The following is a 20300-nucleotide window of genomic DNA, read 5'->3' on the forward strand; positions in this document are numbered from 1 at the left end:
TTCCCTTCACTCCACTCCCCTCTCCATTTACCACGTTTCCCCCAACTCTCTCACAGTTTAAGTTCTCAAGAGCTTGAGATACTATTTCTCCTCTTCATCTTCTCACTTCTAATCTTTCACTTGCATCTATCAAAAGCACCAGTGTTCTAAGGACCCTTTTCCTGAGATATGCCGGTATTAAGCTTTTAGGTTCTTTGTTGTCTCTGGAAATCTTGTGGAATGGGATTTAAACCAGACCCTAAATTCATAACCATTATGTTATAGTGCTTCAAGTCATTCTATCAGCTATCCAATTTCTATTTTAAAAAATTATTTTATTTGAGGTGTGAAGGGGCAGCAAAAGAGGGAGAGGAATCTCAATCAGACTCCGTGCTGAGCACAAGCCCGACTTGGGGTTTGATCTCAGGACCCTGAGATCACAACCTGAGCCAAAAGTGAGAGTCAGATGCTCAACTGACTGTGCCACCCAGGTAACCCTCAGCTGATTCAATTCATATAAAAATATAAAACAAAAAGAAAGCGTTAGATTCTTCTTTTAATGTTAAAGTTTTAACAAAGACTTATTCTGTTCTGTAAGCAACTTTTAATGTTAACTATTTATTTATTTATTTATTTTTAAAGATTTATTTATTTATTCATGAAAGAGAGAGGCAGAGATATAGGCAGAGAGAGAGAAGCAGGCTCCTCGCACGGAGCCTGATTCGGGACTCGATCCCCAGACCTGGGATCATGCCCTGAGCCAAAGGCAGATGCTCAACTGCTGAGCCACCCAGGCCTCCCAATGTTAACATTTTAAAAGGAAATTTGCTTTAAGGCATGTTCTACATTCCACAGAATTTTTAAGAAAATGTATAGACTCCTGGCAATCTGATGAAAGCAATGGAAATGCATATTTACACAAAATGGTGTGTAAAATTTCAAGAAGTCCAAGGTCTCCCTGAAACTCCTTCATGGACTGATTGATAAAACTGATTAAAAAGACTCAAACTTATAGCCCCCACTCATGATTTATAATTACAGCTTTGAGTGGAGGGAGAGAAATTGAGTGAAAGGGAAAAAGGCATTTTTCTACCTATTACTAAATGACACTCAATGCCCGCTAATGACATTGTAGAAGATATATAACATACTTCAGTTAATCAAAAGTACAGAAAAAGGGGTTTCAACACTTAACTGACTGGGTGGCTCAGTCAGTTAAGTGTCTGACTTCAGCTCAAGTCAAGATCTCATGGGTCATGGGACTGAGCCCAACATGGAGCCCCATGGATATAAATAAATTAAAAAAAAAAGTATAGAAGGAAAAATTAAGCAGCATAGCAAGCTTAGAGTCAGACTTCTGTATTTGGACTACAGCTCTTCCTCTCACTAGCTGTGTCCTTGGGCAAGCTACCTTACCCCTCCTCTCTGTGCCTTTATAAAATGGAGATAAATAGCACTTATGTCACAGGGAGTCTCAGGCTTAAATGTGTTCATTTGTATGAAGCTTTTGGAATAGTAACTGGCACAGTACAGTGATCAGAAAATATTAGCTGTTATCATCGTTTAATACTCTTTACTGTTTTTGGAGATCTTCTAAGAGTTCCTATACAGTATTCTGAACATAACGGGTTCTTTGTAATTAATGACTGTCATTATTATGAGTATTAAGTATTCTACTGGGCCACAGATACAACTCATATAAGATATGACTAAGTCAATAATCAAACTGGCCACCAAGGAACACATTCAAATTGTAGACATGCTTCATTTGTGTTAGTATTTGGCACAGTATTTCTTTACATTTCAAATTAGTATTTGGCACAGTATTTCTTTACATTTCAAATTAGATCATTAAAAAATTAAAAAATGTTTACCTAAAAATTCAGTTTCTAGTTTCTCTTAAAATCTAAGGATTGGGCAATATTACACTTCATTCTTACATAGAAATGATTTACTAGTTCATATAATTCTCTTGAGAAAGTAACTTCTGGTTTCTTTGCCCTCTTTCATTAGAGTAACTAAAGAATATGTAAATATTTTTTCTTTCCTTTTCTGAAAAAAATTAATTTGATGGAAAATTGTCTAATCAAAGGCTAAAGACTTTCTCAAGTGGTTTCTCTTTATTCTTCTCAGTCCTCTTCTTCTTTAAAAAAAAAAACATTATTTATTTATTCATGAAGACACAGAGAGGCAAAGGGAGAGGGAGAAGCAGGCTTCCTGCAAGGACCCCAATGTGGTCCTCGATCCCGGGACTCGGGGATCATGCCCTGAGCTGAAGGCAAATGCTCAACCACTGAGCCACTTCTTTGACTGAATCAGCAACTTTGAAAATATGTATTATTTTTAAAAGATGAATAATATATACATCTTCAACTTATTCCCCTGTTCTCAAGCTAAATTTTTAAACAAACATAAAGAATATCTTCTATCTTTTCAGTAATTTGAGAAGGACTTAATTACCACAAATTCTTTGACATTTAAAAAAGTACCCACCTTTGATCCTATAATATCTACATATCTTCTTTTTTTAGATTAATTTCCTTGCCTAAACAAGAATATTAGTATGTCCTCCTCTGGTGGACATATAATTATGCCTGGCTATCAAGTATCAAGCTAACTTGACTTTTCTTGTCTCTAACCTGAATTATGAGCCCCAGGGATTATATGGATAAGACAGTATGTTGTATCTTGAGCCCTACCACCGTGTACAGTAACATGCCTTTTGGACATACTAAAAATACAATAGCATCAATTCTTTCCCTATATTCCAAGATGTAATTTTTCTTTTATTCCACCTATCCCCTATAATTTTTCTTAAAAAAGGTTCCTTAACAAGCTAGAGAATGTATTATAACTATCCATGATGCTATTTTCCAATTTATACCAACATTTAACCTTCTCTTTCTAATGTAGCATATTTTACACACGAAATTCTAATTTTCTAATATTCACAAATTTAATAATAATCGCCATCTAGTTCTCACAAGGTTGTTGTGAGAATCAAATGAGATAATGCATATAAAAATTTTGATTTAATTTTGATTTGTAAGTTTTATAAATTATAGAATTAAAGGACTTAAACTTTAAAAATTCTGCTATGCCTGGATTATAAAACACAACAGGCAAAAAATAAAATAAAAATAATAGAAGGCACAATAAAATTTTAATGAATTTTAAAGCTATTATATAATTTTTCTGACTAATCATTATTATTTATGCATAGGTTACACAATTCTGCAAATTATAATGATGTTTAGTGTACTTTCGCAGTTCTATGACTTGATAAATTATTTTTGTAAATAATTTGTGATAAATTATTTGCTTATGAAGATTAGAAAGACACTTTCTATCAAGTTCTATGACTTGATAAATTATTTTTGTAAATAATTTGTGATAAATTATTTGCTTATGAACATTAGAAAGACACTCCCCAAAAGGATTTAAAGTATTTGAACATGTTTATTTTTAATATAATTTACTTATTTTTACAAACTAAACACACACAACATAAAAAGTTATTTGAAAATGTTCATTTATAAGACAGAGCCTACTAATTTTACTAGACTATGAATTATAGTATAGTATGAGCAACATGATATCTTAATTTGTTTGAGAATCAGGAATCAGCTCTCACTTGTAGAAATCAAAGCATCACTTTAAAGCCAGGGGTAGCCAACTATGATTTGTCTGCCAAGAATGGCTTTTCAATTTTATTAAAGTGGGAAAAAAGCAGAAAAAGGAAAAAGATGAAAAAGAAAGAAGCAGCTGTAGTAGTAGCAGGAGCAAGAGATGATATTTGGTTTGTTAAAATATTTTATTATCTTGCCCTTTCCAGAGAAAGTTTACAACCCTTGCCTTATAATACTTATTTACAAGGCAATCAATAATCAACCGGAAATCTCTTACCTGTCCAAGTATTTGTGAAAAGGAAGTCTTAACTGTCACCTAGTTTAAAATAATCATTAAAAGAAAAAAAGGGTTATTTCTCCTAAAACCTTCTAGTTCACATTTTATTAAATTGAGCACTTTTGCACATCACTAAGCACAATCATTCATTTTTTAATAATCAACCTAAATGCACTTAGAGTCTTGTAAGAATCCTCTGACAACAAATTTTAACTTATATGAAGTGTAGTTTTATTGTTCAGTATATTTTCCTGGATTCTAATTTTTTGACAACTGGATGAATGCTATGGTACATATTGTAACCTTCTACTAACTAGAATATTTGATTAACCAGAATATCTTAGTACCAGGTCATGCAAGCTAAAGAAAATGATTGAATGACTGAATCTAGAAGCTATACATATGTTTGCTGAACAATTAAGCACAAATTAATCTACATATAACTAATATTTTAAAATCCCAAACCTACTACTGTGTAGCACTAGGTATAGTTAAGCTAAGCCATTTCTAAGTAAATTTCATAAAAATAAATTTCATGTGAGATAAGATCAGAAACAAACAGAGGATATTTGGTAACATTTAAGCCAAAACAATATTTTAAAAAGAAATTCATTATTAATTATCTCTATTATAAATACAGCTTTTTTGATATTAGGAAGTCTGGGAAAAGGAAATACATATTTCATATGGAAATGATAAAATGACTATTCAAAATACCTTTAAAAACATAAAGTACTTATAAAAACATGAACATTTTAAGAGTGTGCAGTATTTGGAGCCAAATTATTAATGCAATTCTCACTATTGCTATTAGAAATATGAAGGCACATGTTAAAAACCATTACAGCCTTACAAGATCCTTCAGTGTTTTTTTTTTTTTAAGATCCTTCAGTGTTAAAACAGAAAACAAGATACCAAAGCATTAATAAATTCCACAAAATCTAAAATAACTCATAGCTTAGGTACAACTGAAACTTGTTGCTACCTATAGTCTGTCCTACCAATTCTAGCTCGCTCCAAGAAAGTTCTAATGAAGAATCTAAATATCTAAGGTTGGCTTAAAGGAACTGAATAGAAGGAAGATATTTCACATAAACCAGAAACTGCCATTAAAATGTATACTTCAATCTCTTAAATCTGGAATCCTTAGAACCCGGGATGTCTGATACAGAGGCAATCTTGTAGTTCATGAATCCTTAAGAGTAAATGTTTTTCAAGTCTATTTTCCCTTCTCTGGAGCAGAGATGTACTGTGATTGTAAAACAAACACAGCAGGCATACTGCACTGCACATATTAATGACTAATAGATTTTAAAAGCTAGTGAAAAGGAAAGAAGATTCTCCAACTTATCCAGTGGAGCTGGAAACCATTACATATCATGTCAATTGTTTCAGTAAAGTCATGTCAGCTGACTTCATGATGTTCTTCAATTTATACAGAATTCTGGACTTTGGGCTTCCAAATCTAGAAGGTTAATCTATAGTATCAATTTTTATTTCTATTACTTCTTAAGATGTATACTTTTAATGGTTCAGCTAAGGAAATACAGGTGGTGCTAAAAGGCAAAAGGGAGAATATTTAAAGCACCATAAATGTCTATTACATATTTATATTGGTTTCCACATTGCCATATATCTAAGGCTAATATAAAAATATATTGGCTATTTATTCAATAATTATTATCTTAAAAATTAAGTAAATATACAACTTACTTCATACTGACAATCTGAAGATGTATACATTTTTAATAATGCTACATGGCTGTCATTTTCTGGTTGAGCAATATGGAGTTTCAGAGAAATTTCTGTGGAAGATGGTACCCTGAAAAGATAACTTAAATATTAATTCTCAAATAGAAAATGCTGTTTTCTGTCCAACACTCAGTCCTCACACAACACAATGAAACAATGAAGAGGAAGACAGTTGTCAGACATGTTATTATAAATGGACACTTTTCCAAATGTACCACAGTTGTTTGAATGCTCTTTCATCTAGGATAGGCACTGGAGGACAGTCTAGGAAGGGGTGACGATCCAAGCAAATATGGTTTAAATTCTAGATCATTCAGATAAAAATATTATATTATCTTAAAATATTATCTTATGAGCACAGTGCTACCTAACAGATAATTACATTTTATTAAGAAGCACTTAAATAAAAAAATAATAAAAAGCACTTAAGTAGTTTCATTAAAATTGCACTGATTTAAATAAACCAAGCAGAATATGTATTATTCAAAATAACCAAAGTTTAAGATAAATTCTTTCATTTACTTACTGTGCAATAGTTAGTGAATCTTCATAAGACCAAGGAATATGAAGTTTATAGATACTAGTTATTTCTTCTGTGAAAATATAAAGGAAATACATTATTGACCTTATGTTACACTAAATGTTACATAAGCTATTATAATATCTAACTACATAGTTACTCATTTCATAAAAAATAACCGGTAAGAGTTATATCACATAAGAAATTATGGAAAATTATTAAATAATGTCTATTAAGACTTAAAATAGATACTAGGCCATATGGGAAGTATTAAGAAACTGGTAAAAAAGCTAAATCTGAATTACTACTATAATGAGACAGAAGGATACATAGTATTTTTTAAACGTAGGTATTTAAACTGATATAGTTGAAGATGCTTAGTGTTAAGAAAGGATCTATGTTAAATCTCTTGGAAAGATAGACAACTTTTCTACTATCATATATTTAATTTTAATTCACATAAAATAAACAAGTTTTATAGAAAATTCAAGCAAAGATCTATCGATTATTCAAATGACAATATCATTCTTCTCAGAAAATACACTTACCTTTGACTCCTGAGCACTTGCTTACTACGTTGATTTTAAAAGCCTGGTATATCTAATAAGAGTTTGACCACAAAGACAAAAAAAAAAACAAAAGTTTATTGGTTTGCTTAACTAAATAGTAAAGTAAAATTAAATGCTTGTTATAATCAGAATAATTACCTGTCCAAAGTTTAGGAGTTCTATATTATAAAACAGACCACTTGTATTTAATATCACTTTGCTTGAAGACAGTCCTGTTGAATTGAAAGTACTGTATTACTTATAATACCAAACAGTTTTTTTAAAAAGTACTGATTGCTTACCAATGTTTAACTAATGCTAATATACTTTTAATATTAAAAAAGAGTTTATAGGTTTTCATTTCCGTTATGTAGGCATGAACTCCTAAAGTTCCTAACCTCTTTCCATAAGCTCTGAACATTCATAATATAATGTTTTAAAAAGTCAAGTATGTATTTCCAATTTTGAAAAGGTATGCTTTCTTAGATCTCTTAATTTATGAATCTGTTAACTTTAATGAGATGAGTGATTCTGACTTGTCATGTCTGTATTGCTCTTAGAATATTTAACAAAAAAAAAAAAGTGGGTGAAAATCTAAAAGAAAGTTTCTGCTCTCAAGTAACAGATTCTTTTCACTAATGAAATATTAAAAAATACATATTTTCAGGATGGGACATGTCAAAAAAGGCAAAGGGCCAATCTAAAATGAGCTCCCAATATCCAAAGTTGGAACAACTTAAGGAAATAAATGTAATGATAGTATTAAATTATAATCCAATGAAGAAAATACCCATGAGTCATACTGACATAAAAGTAAAAAAAAAAAAAAAAAAAAAAAAAGGCAAGTAAGTAAATAAATGGAGAAGGAAAAACTTTGCTTTTATAAGAATTCCAATAAATAAAGAATACCAGTAATAATTGCCTCAGACTAGAAGAACCACTGAATGCTAAAATTAGTGGGTTATTTTGAAGATAAAGGGTACTTAAACATTCTCAAAGTAGGTCCCACTCAAGACATTTATCCAATACAAAAAGGAAACAAATAAATTTACAGTGGTGGAAGCTGGCAGACACTGCGTTAATCAAGTAATCAAGGTTAACACTGCTAGAATTAGACTTGGCAACATGAGTCCAATCACAGGAAACACTAAGAAGTACACATAACTCCAGTGATATTCTTGCTAAAAATGCATAACCTGAATCTAATCTTAAGAAAGCATTAGACAAGTCCAAGTATTTGATATTCTACAAAATAACTGACAAATACTCTTCAAAAGGTGTCAAGGTTATGAAAGACAAGGAAAAATTGAGGAACTACCAAAGATAGAGGAAATGAACAGGACATGACAACTGAATACAAAGTGGGAACCTGGAGAATACTGGTGGAAAAACTGATGAAAACCAAATAAAGCCTGCAGTTTAATTAACAGTATTGTATGAATACTAATTTCCAAGTTTTGACAACTGTATTGTTTACGTAAAAGTGAGTGAAGGATATAGGAGAACTCTGCTCTTTCTGTAACTGTTCTGAGTGCTCAAAATCATTTCAAAATAAATTTATTTATTTATTTTATTATTTTTAAAAGATTTTATTTATTTATTCATGAGAAACACACACACACACAGAGAGAGAGAGAGAGAGAGAGAGAGAGAGAGGCGCAGAGACACAGGCAGAGGGAGAAGCAGGCTCCATGCAGGGAGCCTGATGTGAGACTTGATCGCAGGGCTCCAGGATCAGGCCCTGAGCCAAAGGCAGATGCTCAACCTCTGAGCCAGGTGTCCCCAAAATAAAATTTATTTATTATTTTTTCCAAAATAAAATTTAAAAGTATGTTTAGTTACACGTATTTTACCACAATAAAAATGGTAAAAAATATTTAGAGAAAATCTTGAAACCTTCATAGGGCAGATAGCAATTTATACCTTATAATAACATTTTATTAAAAGGGCCACTATGTAGTATAAATTCATAGAAGAATACACACACATACACAGATACACACACATGATTACTTGCAAATGCATATGACTAGGGAGAAAGTTAAAGTTCACTTCTCAGAAGATGACTGCTGTCCCAGTGTTAAATAAGAAACCACTGGACCACATCATATGGTTATTCTAAAAACTATATTTAAAATACACAATACTGGGATCCCTGGGTGGCGCAGCGGTTTAGCGCCTGCCTTTGGCCCAGGGCGCGATCCTGGAGACCCGGAATCGAATCCCACGTTGGGCTCCCGGTGCATGGAGCCTGCTTCTGCATCTGCCTATGTCTCTGCCTCTCTCTCTCTCTCTCTCTGTGACTGTCATAAATAAATAAAAATTAAAAAATAAAATAAAATAAAATAAAATAAAATACACAATACTTAATGTTAGAGGCTCTCCATTATTGCAACTGACTAGCAAAAACAAATCAGCACTCTGTTGAAAATAAAAATAGTTCTTGGGTGGTCAGTCAGTTGACTGTTGATTTCAGCTCAGGTCCTGACCCTGGGTCCTGAGTTCAAGCCCTGCTCTGGGTTCCACACTGGGCATCAAGCCTACTTAAGAAAAAAAAAAAAAAGCAATTCTTAAGATTTCCAAAATCAGGGATGCCTGAGTAGCTCAGGGGTTGAGCGGCTACCCTTGGCTCCAGTCATGATCCTAGGGTCCTGGGATCAAGTTCCACATCAGGCTCCCCACAGAGAGCCTGCTTATGTCTCTGCCTCTCTCTGTGTGTCTCTCATGAATAAATAAATAAAATCTAAAAAGAAAAAAAATCCAAAAGTACTTACCAAAGGAAAAAAGATGCGTTACAGGAAGCTGAATGGATCTCGTCTCTTTTTTAAAGAATTCACAATCTATAACAAACTAAAATATAAAACATTGACTTATTAGGAAAAATAGAAATATGCTTATGGTAAAATATCTTTGCTTGATGTTTGAGTGGAAAATAAAAGTCTATAAATAAATTTTAGCTTTGCAGAAGTTATTACCTATCATATTCTAACTCTGGCTATACTTAAATGGCAACAATTACTCAAAGAGCCACGCTAAACTAAGAAAATTTGATAAACAAGCTTAACATAGTAAATCACTGGAGGATCACTTTTACAATAGCTGATGAATACCACAGTTTCCTTCCAGTTAGTTTTAGGTGTTTGTAGAATTAGGGACCTTTAAAGGATGGATCAAAGCATTAAGAATTAAGGTTAATTCAAGATTAATTAGAGATTTAGATAAAAATTTCCAAATACTTTCAAAGTCAAAAAGAAATGTGATTCTGTTACACTTACTATTTAAGAATCTCCTATAAATTATGTATCTGCAATACTCTAGACTACAAGACTAGGAGATGGACATATTGCCATTCATCTACAGATAGCTGAAGTTATTTGTATAAAATTATTTCAAACTAGTGATTCGAATAAAGGTTTCCTATCTAGAAAGGAAGAAAAAGAAATGCTACCCGTACCTAAGAATTCAAGGGTCTATCTCTAATTGGCCTTAATTATTTTGTTTTCTGTCATAAAAAAAAAACACAAATAATTCCGTATTTACATTTTGAAAACTATATTGTCAGTTGACTGCAAAAAATTTTCAAACTGTTTACTTAAATGTATGTATCCTGATGATGGGTTAAAACAGATATGTAGAAATTATAAAAGGTCTAAATTAACATCCTTGTGAGTCTGGGTATGCAACAATAGAGTCAGCAAGTGTTACTTTCCAAAGACCATTAAGACACATTAAGTATTCATTAGGCACTAAGGCTGGCTATTTGTGAAAGGCTCATTAATTTCTTGGAAAAACCAGACAGAGCCTTTCCAAGGTTGGGAAAGATGTTTAAATTCATTCAAAACCAACTTACCAGACAGAAAAGAAAACCCTAAAGAGAGGTTTTTATTTTTTATTTTTATAAATTTTTTTAAAATTTACTTATTTATGATAGTCAGAGAGCGACAGAGAGAGAGGCAGAGGGAGAAGCAGGCTCCATGCACCAGAAGCCCTACGTGGGATTCAATCCCGGGTCTCCAGGATCTCGCCCTGGGCCAAAGGCAGGCGCCAAACCTCTGCGCCACCCAGGGATCCCTAAAGAGAGGTTTCTAGAATTGAAGATGTTGAATTACCTCTTACTAGAGCTAAACAAAACAAAACAATGAATTCATTATAAGGTACCTGTGAGACTCAGTCTTTGAGTTACCTCCCAACTACATTCCCTTTTCCCTTTATCTTTAAATTTTTCCTAATGGTTCTGGCCTCAAATCTCAACAACTTCTCATTAAAGAAGTATTTTTTTGAGGATTTACATGGCAGGAAGTTGCTAAAGGTTAAGGATGCAAAGTAGAATAAAATCTATTTGGTCTTACTCCCAAAGAATTCACAATATGATTATAGTAATAGAGAGATAAATAAATTGTAATTCAGCATAATTCCCCAAAGAAGTTATAAATAAGGTGTCATGGAAGTAAGAGGTTACCGGGACAAGTCATGAAAAGACTAAGCAGGAACATTGAGGTTAGATACTGAAGGATAAGCTTGTTGGGTGAAACATGGAAAGGGAAATAAAGGGTCTTTTACTTCCATCTTCTTGCTCCGCCCCCCCCCCCCCCACAGTTTCTCTCAAAAATCACCATCCTTTTATTTCTACTCTTACTTCCCTAGTTCAAACCCTCATAATCCCTTAGGTAGCAGCTCGTCTCTCTGATTCTAATCCATGTACATCATAAATAGATTCATCTTCCAAAATGGCTCTGATCTCATTTCTATTACTGTGAAAATCCTTCAGCTGCCTACTAACTCCTGAATTCTATAAAGTTCTGCATCTTCCAACTGAGGTCCTCCATAGTACCATGAACTGCTTTCCCAGACTTTTCTTCTACTACTATTCTCATCATGGTGGCCATCTTTTTAAAATTACTATTCACTGTTTTCCAAACACTTTCATGCTTCCATGCTTAGATTTCATGATTTCTTTGTCCCAGCAGTGCAGTTCATGGTAACTTTCTGCAATGATGTTACTATTGAGCAACTGGAATGTGGCTAGTACAACTAAGGAACTGAATTTTTAATTTTATTAGTTTTAATTACTTGCAATTTAAATAGCCACATGTGCTAGTAGCTCCCATATTGGACAGCTCAGGTCTACAATGCTCATCCTACCCATAAAAACATAACTACATTTTAAGGCAAATTTAAATATCATCTCGTAATAAAGCCTTTCCTCATTCCATCATTCAGAGATATTTTCCCTTTTTATACTTTTCATTTATTTGCTATATTCTGATTTGTATTATATTTTTGGGTACCTCTTTTATTCTCACTCTTCCATTTCCAAATGTTTCTCCCTCCATACCCAAGAATACGTAGCTTTTTGAGATTCGGATTCATGTCTTATTTGTGTGCCTCCTATAATTCCTGACACAGAGTCTTGCACATAAAAGGGTACTTAATAATGAATAGATTTTGAAAGACTAATTTATAAAGTTAGTTCCCACTTTAAACACAGAGACTTGGGTTTATTCTGCTTAGTTCAAGTTATAGTAGACGATCCTAATGATTTAACAGTCTTAGGTGGATCATCAAACAGGCCATTGTTTCAGATAAGCACTATGCTGAAGAATTCATCAAAAAATAACTTATTTAGCCAGAGTATCCACAAAACATTCCGATAACAACTTTAATCCATTTGTTACCTTACTTCCATGAATAGATGGCACATAAACAACAAGATGAGACAAAGATGGATAATCTTGAAGTCTTAACGTCAGAGACTAAAAAAAAATAAATAAAAAAACATAAAAAGCTGATTCTATTTCTGAGGGTATATAGAACTTAAAGCATGTTAAAAGATATATTACAAACACTTATTTCTTGCTTAATTGGTTATAAAGAAACTGATTTCAAACTTTACATTTAGTACCTTTTAAAATGCCTATGTTTACATTTTCAGGTCAATTATCTTCTGAGGTCAATCTCTAATAGTTTTGTAAATATGGACTGTCAAAAATATTCCTTGAACTGTATCCCTTCATCTAAAACAAAGGACACTTAATAGTAAATATAATTATTTCCATATCTGGTATCTTTTATAATTTGTCCATTTGTTCTTTATAACATTACAATATGACTTCTACACTTATTTTGGTAGCATATGACAAAGAGCATTCAAATAGTTGATGAATGAATGAATGCTACAAGTAACAGAAGAGTTGCAACTTAATCTCAAATGATTCTAATCTAGCCCAAGCAGTAGAGTCCTTGTCTAATGATGTATATGAATATGATCCCCCAGAACTTATTCAGTAAATGACATGAAGACATAATAAGACCTCATCAGATGAACATCTATTTTCAAAATTAAGACCAGATCCTATAGTCTATACTTTGAGGGATGAATAGATAAGAGATTGGTCTATTTAATAAAAAGCCAGAGCACCAAATACGGTTTTTATTTATTTTTTATTTATTTAAATTTTTATTTATTTATGATAGTCACACACACACACCACACAGAGAGGCAGAGACATAGGCAGAGGGAGAAGCAGGCTCCATGCACTGGGAGCCCGACGTGGGATTTGATCCCGGGTCTCCAGGATCGCGCCCTGGGCCAAGGGCAGGCGCTAAACCGCTGCGCCACCCAGGGATCCCTAAATACGGTTTGTATTTATTTATTTATTTAAATATTTATTTATTTTTTTTAATACGTTTTTTAAATCCAGGTTTTATCCTAAAGTAGATATGGGGGCGGCAATAGTTATACATGGTAACAATTTGTACGCATTAAGAAACTTTTTTTTTCACATTAAGAAACTTCTGCAGTTAACTTTCTCCAGTGTTCTTCAGAAGTACCTATGTGAGCAAATTGAACAGAAGTGCTGAAGCTAAAGAACTGTGAACAAATGGCACTCTAACAATCTGACTAGATTCACCTGTGAATACTTTTGACTACTAGGCTTCCCCTCGACTTACTTATTAGCAAAGTCTCCGCAACAGACGTATAATATTCTAATGTAAATGAGAAAGCCTTAAAAGGGCCTCACAAACCACAGCAACAGGCAACTGAGACCAACCAAACAGATGGTAGACAGTATGAAAGATAAATTAATTTGAAAGAACCATGGTTACTCTGTGTGGCTATCCACTCTACTAGCTTTTGTTACTTATTTTCAAGAATATTTTTTTTCCTCAAGAATTTCTTTGTTAGGATTAGAATACTTTAAAAAGGTAACTGTCAAAAAATTTCCTTATAAAGTTCCTACATAGTTATAATATCAGTAGGAACTTGACAATTTTATCATATTCATGAAATTGTCAGGTTGACCAGTAAGATTAATAGGAAGTTTGGAAATTTTTCAGTGTTTTAAGGGTAAAATTCCTTTAATGCTGAGACAACACACACAGGAAATCAAACAGGTTTCAATGTACAGAGCAAAGCTATGGTGCTAACGTATGCCTAAGGCAAAGTAGTGATAATATAGTTTTCTAATACAAGTTAGTTACCTTTAGAAAGGTGATTTTTTTGTTTTCAACAATAAATTCATTTTGGCTTACCAAATTTTAGCCTGCTATGTTTTGTGTGTTTTTAGAAACTTTTTCATTGTACCCATGACAGGAAAATTCCATACGATTGGTACTTAAAAATTGAATTTATAGGTGCTTTGCTGGAGTCTTCTATTAATAAATAGTTCACTCAGCAGAAATAGTAAGAATGTATGATTCTCATCTGATAGTACTTTTGTTGAGATGATATAAGTATGAATGAAAGTCATAAAATCTTTTCACTCGTATCTTTTCTTTCTCTTCAACTTGATGGCAAAAGAACTATGTCCTTTTTATAAATAGCTAACATATATCATTTTTATTTTCATTAAAATGGAGAAGTTTATCTATGTTTAACAATTATAATCCTCTTCAACTGAGAACTCCTAAGATTGTAGAATATTCTAATCCTTATTTTCTAAACTTCTCTCTCCCATTTTCCCCCTCTAAATTTCAGGCGGCTTTTAATGCTGCTGGCAACTTGTTCCAGCATGCACTATAAAAAGCTAGCAGCAGCTGGGTGACCTGGTTTTGGCTTAGGTCATGATCTCAGGGTCATGAGATTAAGCCCCTTGTCAGGCTCCCTGCTCAGAGGGCGAATCTGCTTGAGACTCTTATTCCCTCTCCCACTGCTCCTCCCCTCATGCGCACTCTCTCTCTCTTTCTGAAATAAATCTTGGGGGGAGGGGGGAAGTAAGCAGCTGGGATAGCTTGTTCTCCTGCTTTTCTGCCAACTGTGTCTTATATTTAGAAGAAACACCACAGGGGTCTAGATGAATGCACTGTTGAATATTTGTGATTAAAAATATACATGAGGATTTTATTATTTAAAAAAGTAATTTTTTAAAATCAAGCAAATAACATTCTACCCAGATTTTAGTAATTTATTTCTTCTTAACTCTTAAACTACTGTTTGGATAGGATACATAGCCCAATTTCAATATTCAAGGAAAGATTTATGAAAAATTATTTTTTTTTTATTTATGAAAAATTATTAAGTATATCCTACTACTTTTGTTTTGCTCCTAAAGGTTAGGATAGGACCAGTGAGAGACATTAAAAATGTTCATATGAGTCTAATCATTTTCCTACAATATTTATTTCTTGAATACAAAGCCATATGAATGAATATGACCGAGGTGATAGAAAAATAACTGCAACCATTCCAAAGTCAAGCAACTTACAATCATCCTTCTGTCATCATTCCTCTCTGTTAGTATAGTACAGATTGACTGTATTCTGAATAAATATACAGATAAATAACTGAGTTGGATTGGGAGATGATTGGGAACAACCCTGATGGCTTCACTTTCAAGTTTATGAGGCTAGTATTTATTATGAAAAACTACTTTTAAAGAAAAGTATAGATTCACTTGAAGACGGAAAATTATCACTCCTGGTATAAGACTATAAATTATAGTAAATACAGCTGAGAAATTAAACAGGTAATTTCATCAAATTTTAGAATTGTTTTATTTTCTTAACAATATTAACTTTTTGTAAGAAGGCTTGCTGACCTATCAGAGTTACTTAAGGAAATCACAAACAATTATTAAATAAATCCCATGTAGTACTAGATAAAGTAGAGTTATCCAAGTGCCTGATCACAAAGTGATGTTGAAGGAAATCTGGAAAATTACTTTATGCCACTTTGAGATGCTCACTTTCCTACTATAGGTCTTCTCCCAAAAACTCAAACTACTACTCAGCTTCTATTTTAAGATAGACCATTCCAAATATACCATCAACATGAATTTTAAAAATTTATCTAGCTCTTGGTATGATACTGTAATATAGAGCTTTCATTAGAAGATTTATAATACAGAGATTTCATTAGAGGGTTTTCATTAGAGGACTGTTAACTCATAGTTTTTATCCCTGAAAGTTAAACAAAAATTGCATGTTAAAATATATTTCCAGAGAAAATATTTATAAAATATATGTTAGCAAATCTCAATACTTAGATGAATTAATAAAAGACCATATTCTAAAATGCCTATAGACTCAAGTATTTTTCGCCCAGATATTACCATCCTAAAGCCATAATTTACCTTAATTGTTGGCAGCAGTTCAGCTTTCCATGATAAATCAACTCCTTGCCGGCTTTGAAATGAATATGAAAATACAATTAAAGGACAAATATATTAAAATATTATAAATTATAAATAAGCTTCAGAGGAAAAAGAAACCATCTACAAACTTATCAGAGAAAGTTCTAATGAAGTGAAGTCCAATAAGTCTAATCCAATATACTCTTATCCATACAACCCTTTTGGGTGCAAAAAAATTGGTTTTCCTCACAACCATTTCAATGTTTGTAAATACTGATATATTAATATCCTTCATTTTTTATTTTAAAATCAGTATCATAGGGGTGTTTGGGTGGCTCAGTGGGTTAAGCATCTGTTTTTGACTTGGGTCACGATCCCAGGGTCCTGGGATTAAGCCCCACAGTGGGGTCCCTGCTCAGTGGGAAGTCTGCTTCTCCTTCTCCCTCTGCTGCTCTCCCTGCTTGTGCTTTCTTGTTCTCTGTCAAATAAATAAATAAAATAAATACTATAATGTAACATAGCAGAATGAGCTTAAACATGTATGTAGCTAAAATAGCTAAAAAGTGTGATTTGGGGGTGCCTGGGTGGCTCAGTCAGTTAAGTATCCAACTCTTGATTTTGGCTCATGTCATGATCTCAGGGTGGTGGGATCAAGGCCCAAATCAGGCTCCCTGCTCAGTTAGAAGTCCGCTTGAGATTCTCTCCCCTTTTCCCTTTGTCCCTACCCAATCCCCCTGGCTCCCTTTTTCTCTAACATAAACACATCTTTAAAAAGTATGACTTATTATTTCTATAGAGAAAAATGAACAATTGAGGTGCTTAGGTTCAAAAGACTTACCACATAGAAGTGCTGTTTATGCAGCCAAAAATCCAACTATTTGTATCCTGTTAATAACATAAAGCACAAAAAAAAAACATAAAGCACACTAAATATTATAGAAAATAATTACATAAAATAGGCAGCTTTAACATTTTACTGTTATATGACAGGAGTAGTAGGCATGATGGAAACATAAAATAGCAACCTGTTATTCCAAAACATTTCCAAGTTTTATTCTCAAAGTCATACAGGTCAAGGGCAGTAGAGAAGTCAAATATAGATAGATAAGCAAGTAACCCAGAACAGCAGTAAGAGAAAGAGTGACCTCTCTACAGCATATTGCCTAAGCAATTTTAATTTTTGAACAACACTTTTCAGAGTTCAGCAATGTCCATGCTTTAATTAGGTAGTTACATAGTAAGTAACTACATTTTAAGTAAAAATAGAAGATGAACACCTAGAAGTTGACTTTTTACAGACAGAAAAAAAAAAAAAAAATCCAGAGCCAAGTACTCTAAGTATAACTTGTCAGCTATCTTGAGTTCTTACTTGATTATTAGGCAAACCTTCTATGTAACTGAGAATGTGTTTAGATTGAAGGACAACTGCAAGGGCTCAATATAAAAGCTAGGTATTACTTTATCAGGGTAGCATGGGAATGCTGCAGATATGGTATTGATATTTTAACAATATTATGTATTTATCTTCAGTCATTTAAGAGCAGTATGCCCAAAGATCTTCACTCTAACTTTTAAGGAAGTAGCAAGAGTGATGTTCCAAGAACTGATGATCCAAATAGTAAAATCCTACACCAAGGTCTAAGAGGATAAGAAATACTGCTCAGATAGCTACATAAATTTTTCCTTAATAAAGAGAGGATAGTGAAAATGAAATCAATCCTTTCATCCAACTAATATTTATGAAGTCCATTCTAGGGCCATGGGATTATGCTTAGCCTTCAAGAAAAAAATGATGAATGAGGCAGACATGGTATCTGCCCTAATGGAGCTTAAATACAATGTGAAGACATTTTCTAAGAATACAGAAAAGAAAGCTGAAAGGAAACAAAAAAACAATGTGGAATTTGTCTGCTCTTTATTGCTGGCAAAATGTGTGATTTTTTTTTTTACGATTTTATTTATTTATTTATTCATGAAACACACATACAGAGGCAGAGACATAGAAAGAGGGAGAAGCAGGCTCCCCATAGGGAGGCTGATGTGGGACTTGATCTCCAGATCCTGGGATCATGCCCTCAGTTGAAGGCAGATGTTGAGCCATCCAGGCATCCCACTTGTGTGACTTCTATATCAGTTACCTGTGTTTCCCAGAATAATATGACATTATAAAGTAAGGTAAAAGAAAATATCTGCCTAGTTTAGACAAGGAAAATCTAGTAAGCTTTCAAGGTCCAACTCACCTTTGTAATGGGTTTTTGGAGCTACTAAGGGAGCCTATCTTCAAAGATAGCCCATGAAAGTTAATATTTTATACAACTACACTTTGGTGTATAGGAAATTCTGACTTATTCACCAAGTAGAAAAATATTATTCAAGCCCACCTAAAACATCACGTTGATATAATCTATAAAGTGTCAAAAGAACAATTTCAAGTTATCTAGTAAGCATCCCTAACTCAATTAATTATGAAAATTATACTGAAAATCTTAGAAAAAGTCACTCAAGAACTCTCAACCAATTCCTAAAGTATACAGAAAAGAAAATGCTTCTTGATCATAAAATTCACAGATCTAAAAATAATCTATCTGTAGTAAAAAACGATACCCTCAGTGGCTGCTAAAATTGTTAGATGAAAAACTAATTAGGAACTTTATAAAGGATAGACCATGCTGATACCACCTGAGTCCACAATAAGTCTTTCAGTCACTAAAGTGGGACAACTAGCTACTATATATATTCTGGTAAGTATCTAGTTCTACTTATAAAACATTCTTGCCACAAAAAAATTAATGGTAATTAAATAAAAAATTAATCAAGATTCTAAATCTAACTATCAGTGTACAGACAACATAAGGAAGAAGTACATGTTAAAAGATACCACAAGAGGTGAGCCTAGGGGGCTCAGCTGGTTAAGCTTCTGCCTTTGGCTCAGCATGATTCTGGGGTCCTGGGATCGAGCCTCTCCTAGGGCTCCCTGCTTGTGGGGATTCTACTTCTCTTTCTCCCTCTGCCCTCATCCCATGCTCTCTCAAACATTCTCTTTCTCAAATAAATACAACTTTAAAAAGAAAAAAAGACACCACAAGAATACTTAGCTAAACCCAAAATGTGGGAAATTCTGTAGAATATGTAACCCATTTGCTTAAACAAATAAATGACATGGGGGGAAAAGAGAGGGCCATTATAAATGAAACTTAGGATCCATGAATCAAATATAATATGTGTACTGTTTAGATTCTGATTCAAATAAATGAACTTAGAATTTGACGGAAAAGAGGACAACTGAACATGGATTGGATATTACATGATATTAAGGAATTAATAATTTTGTTGGACAAAATGATACTATAGTCCCATGCACAATTCTTATGTTAGAAAACATATTGAAGTATTTAAGGATGCAAAGATAAAATGCCTACAATTTGCTTTGAGAATGCTTCAGTCAAAAAAAGAGTGAGGAGGGATAAATAAAAATGGCAGGGTTGATAACTGTTAAAGCTATGTGATGATTATGTCAGATTTCATTATCACAATCTCTCTACTTTTATAAGATTGAAAACTTCTATAATACAAATTGAAAAGATTTTAAAAATTCACCACATGACTTTATACTAATTAATACCCATGGACCTTAATTACAGCAAAGGGATCTTCCAATAAGCCAAATGGAGAATTTGAACTTTGGCAAGGATTTTTCTCACTATAATACTGACATTCTGATTTGGAATTTAGTATTAAGTGAGTTTGGATATTTTAAGCCAGTAGCTTAAGGGTCAGATTCTCTTAAAATAAACTGCCCATCCAGATTTTTGGCTGAGAGATACTAGTCTCTGTGAGAGATACAAATCTCTGGTCATCTCACTAAAATTAGTATTTATTAGTACCTAGCCCATGATGCTTGCCTATTATTTCTAAAGACTCTACTATATATCAAATGGCTGTATCTACCAACTAAGTGTCAGACTGTAGTTCTAAAGAGTACAAATAACCCAACAAAAGGGAGAAGTGGAAACAAATTATGGA

The 20300-nt window shown here is 33.0% G+C and overlaps 1 protein-coding gene across 1 annotated transcript in view; it reads right to left on the minus strand.

Annotated features, from left to right (window-relative positions):
- Window positions 1-20300, minus strand: part of PGAP1 (post-GPI attachment to proteins inositol deacylase 1) — a 73608-nt gene that overhangs the window by 19485 nt on the left and 33823 nt on the right. The window contains exons 11-19 of the mRNA XM_055345424.1: window positions 17116-17162; window positions 16278-16329; window positions 12381-12458; window positions 9480-9555; window positions 6865-6938; window positions 6706-6757; window positions 6164-6230; window positions 5599-5707; window positions 3886-3924 (exon numbers count right to left, since the gene is read on the minus strand). Of these exons, the coding sequence (XP_055201399.1) occupies window positions 3886-3924; window positions 5599-5707; window positions 6164-6230; window positions 6706-6757; window positions 6865-6938; window positions 9480-9555; window positions 12381-12458; window positions 16278-16329; window positions 17116-17162 (594 nt within the window). The remainder of the gene's footprint in view (window positions 1-3885; window positions 3925-5598; window positions 5708-6163; window positions 6231-6705; window positions 6758-6864; window positions 6939-9479; window positions 9556-12380; window positions 12459-16277; window positions 16330-17115; window positions 17163-20300) is intronic.

The sequence above is a fragment of the Nyctereutes procyonoides genome, unplaced genomic scaffold (genome assembly GCF_905146905.1).
Source record: "Nyctereutes procyonoides isolate TBG_1078 unplaced genomic scaffold, NYPRO_anot_genome, whole genome shotgun sequence".
Taxonomy (NCBI): domain Eukaryota; kingdom Metazoa; phylum Chordata; class Mammalia; order Carnivora; family Canidae; genus Nyctereutes; species Nyctereutes procyonoides.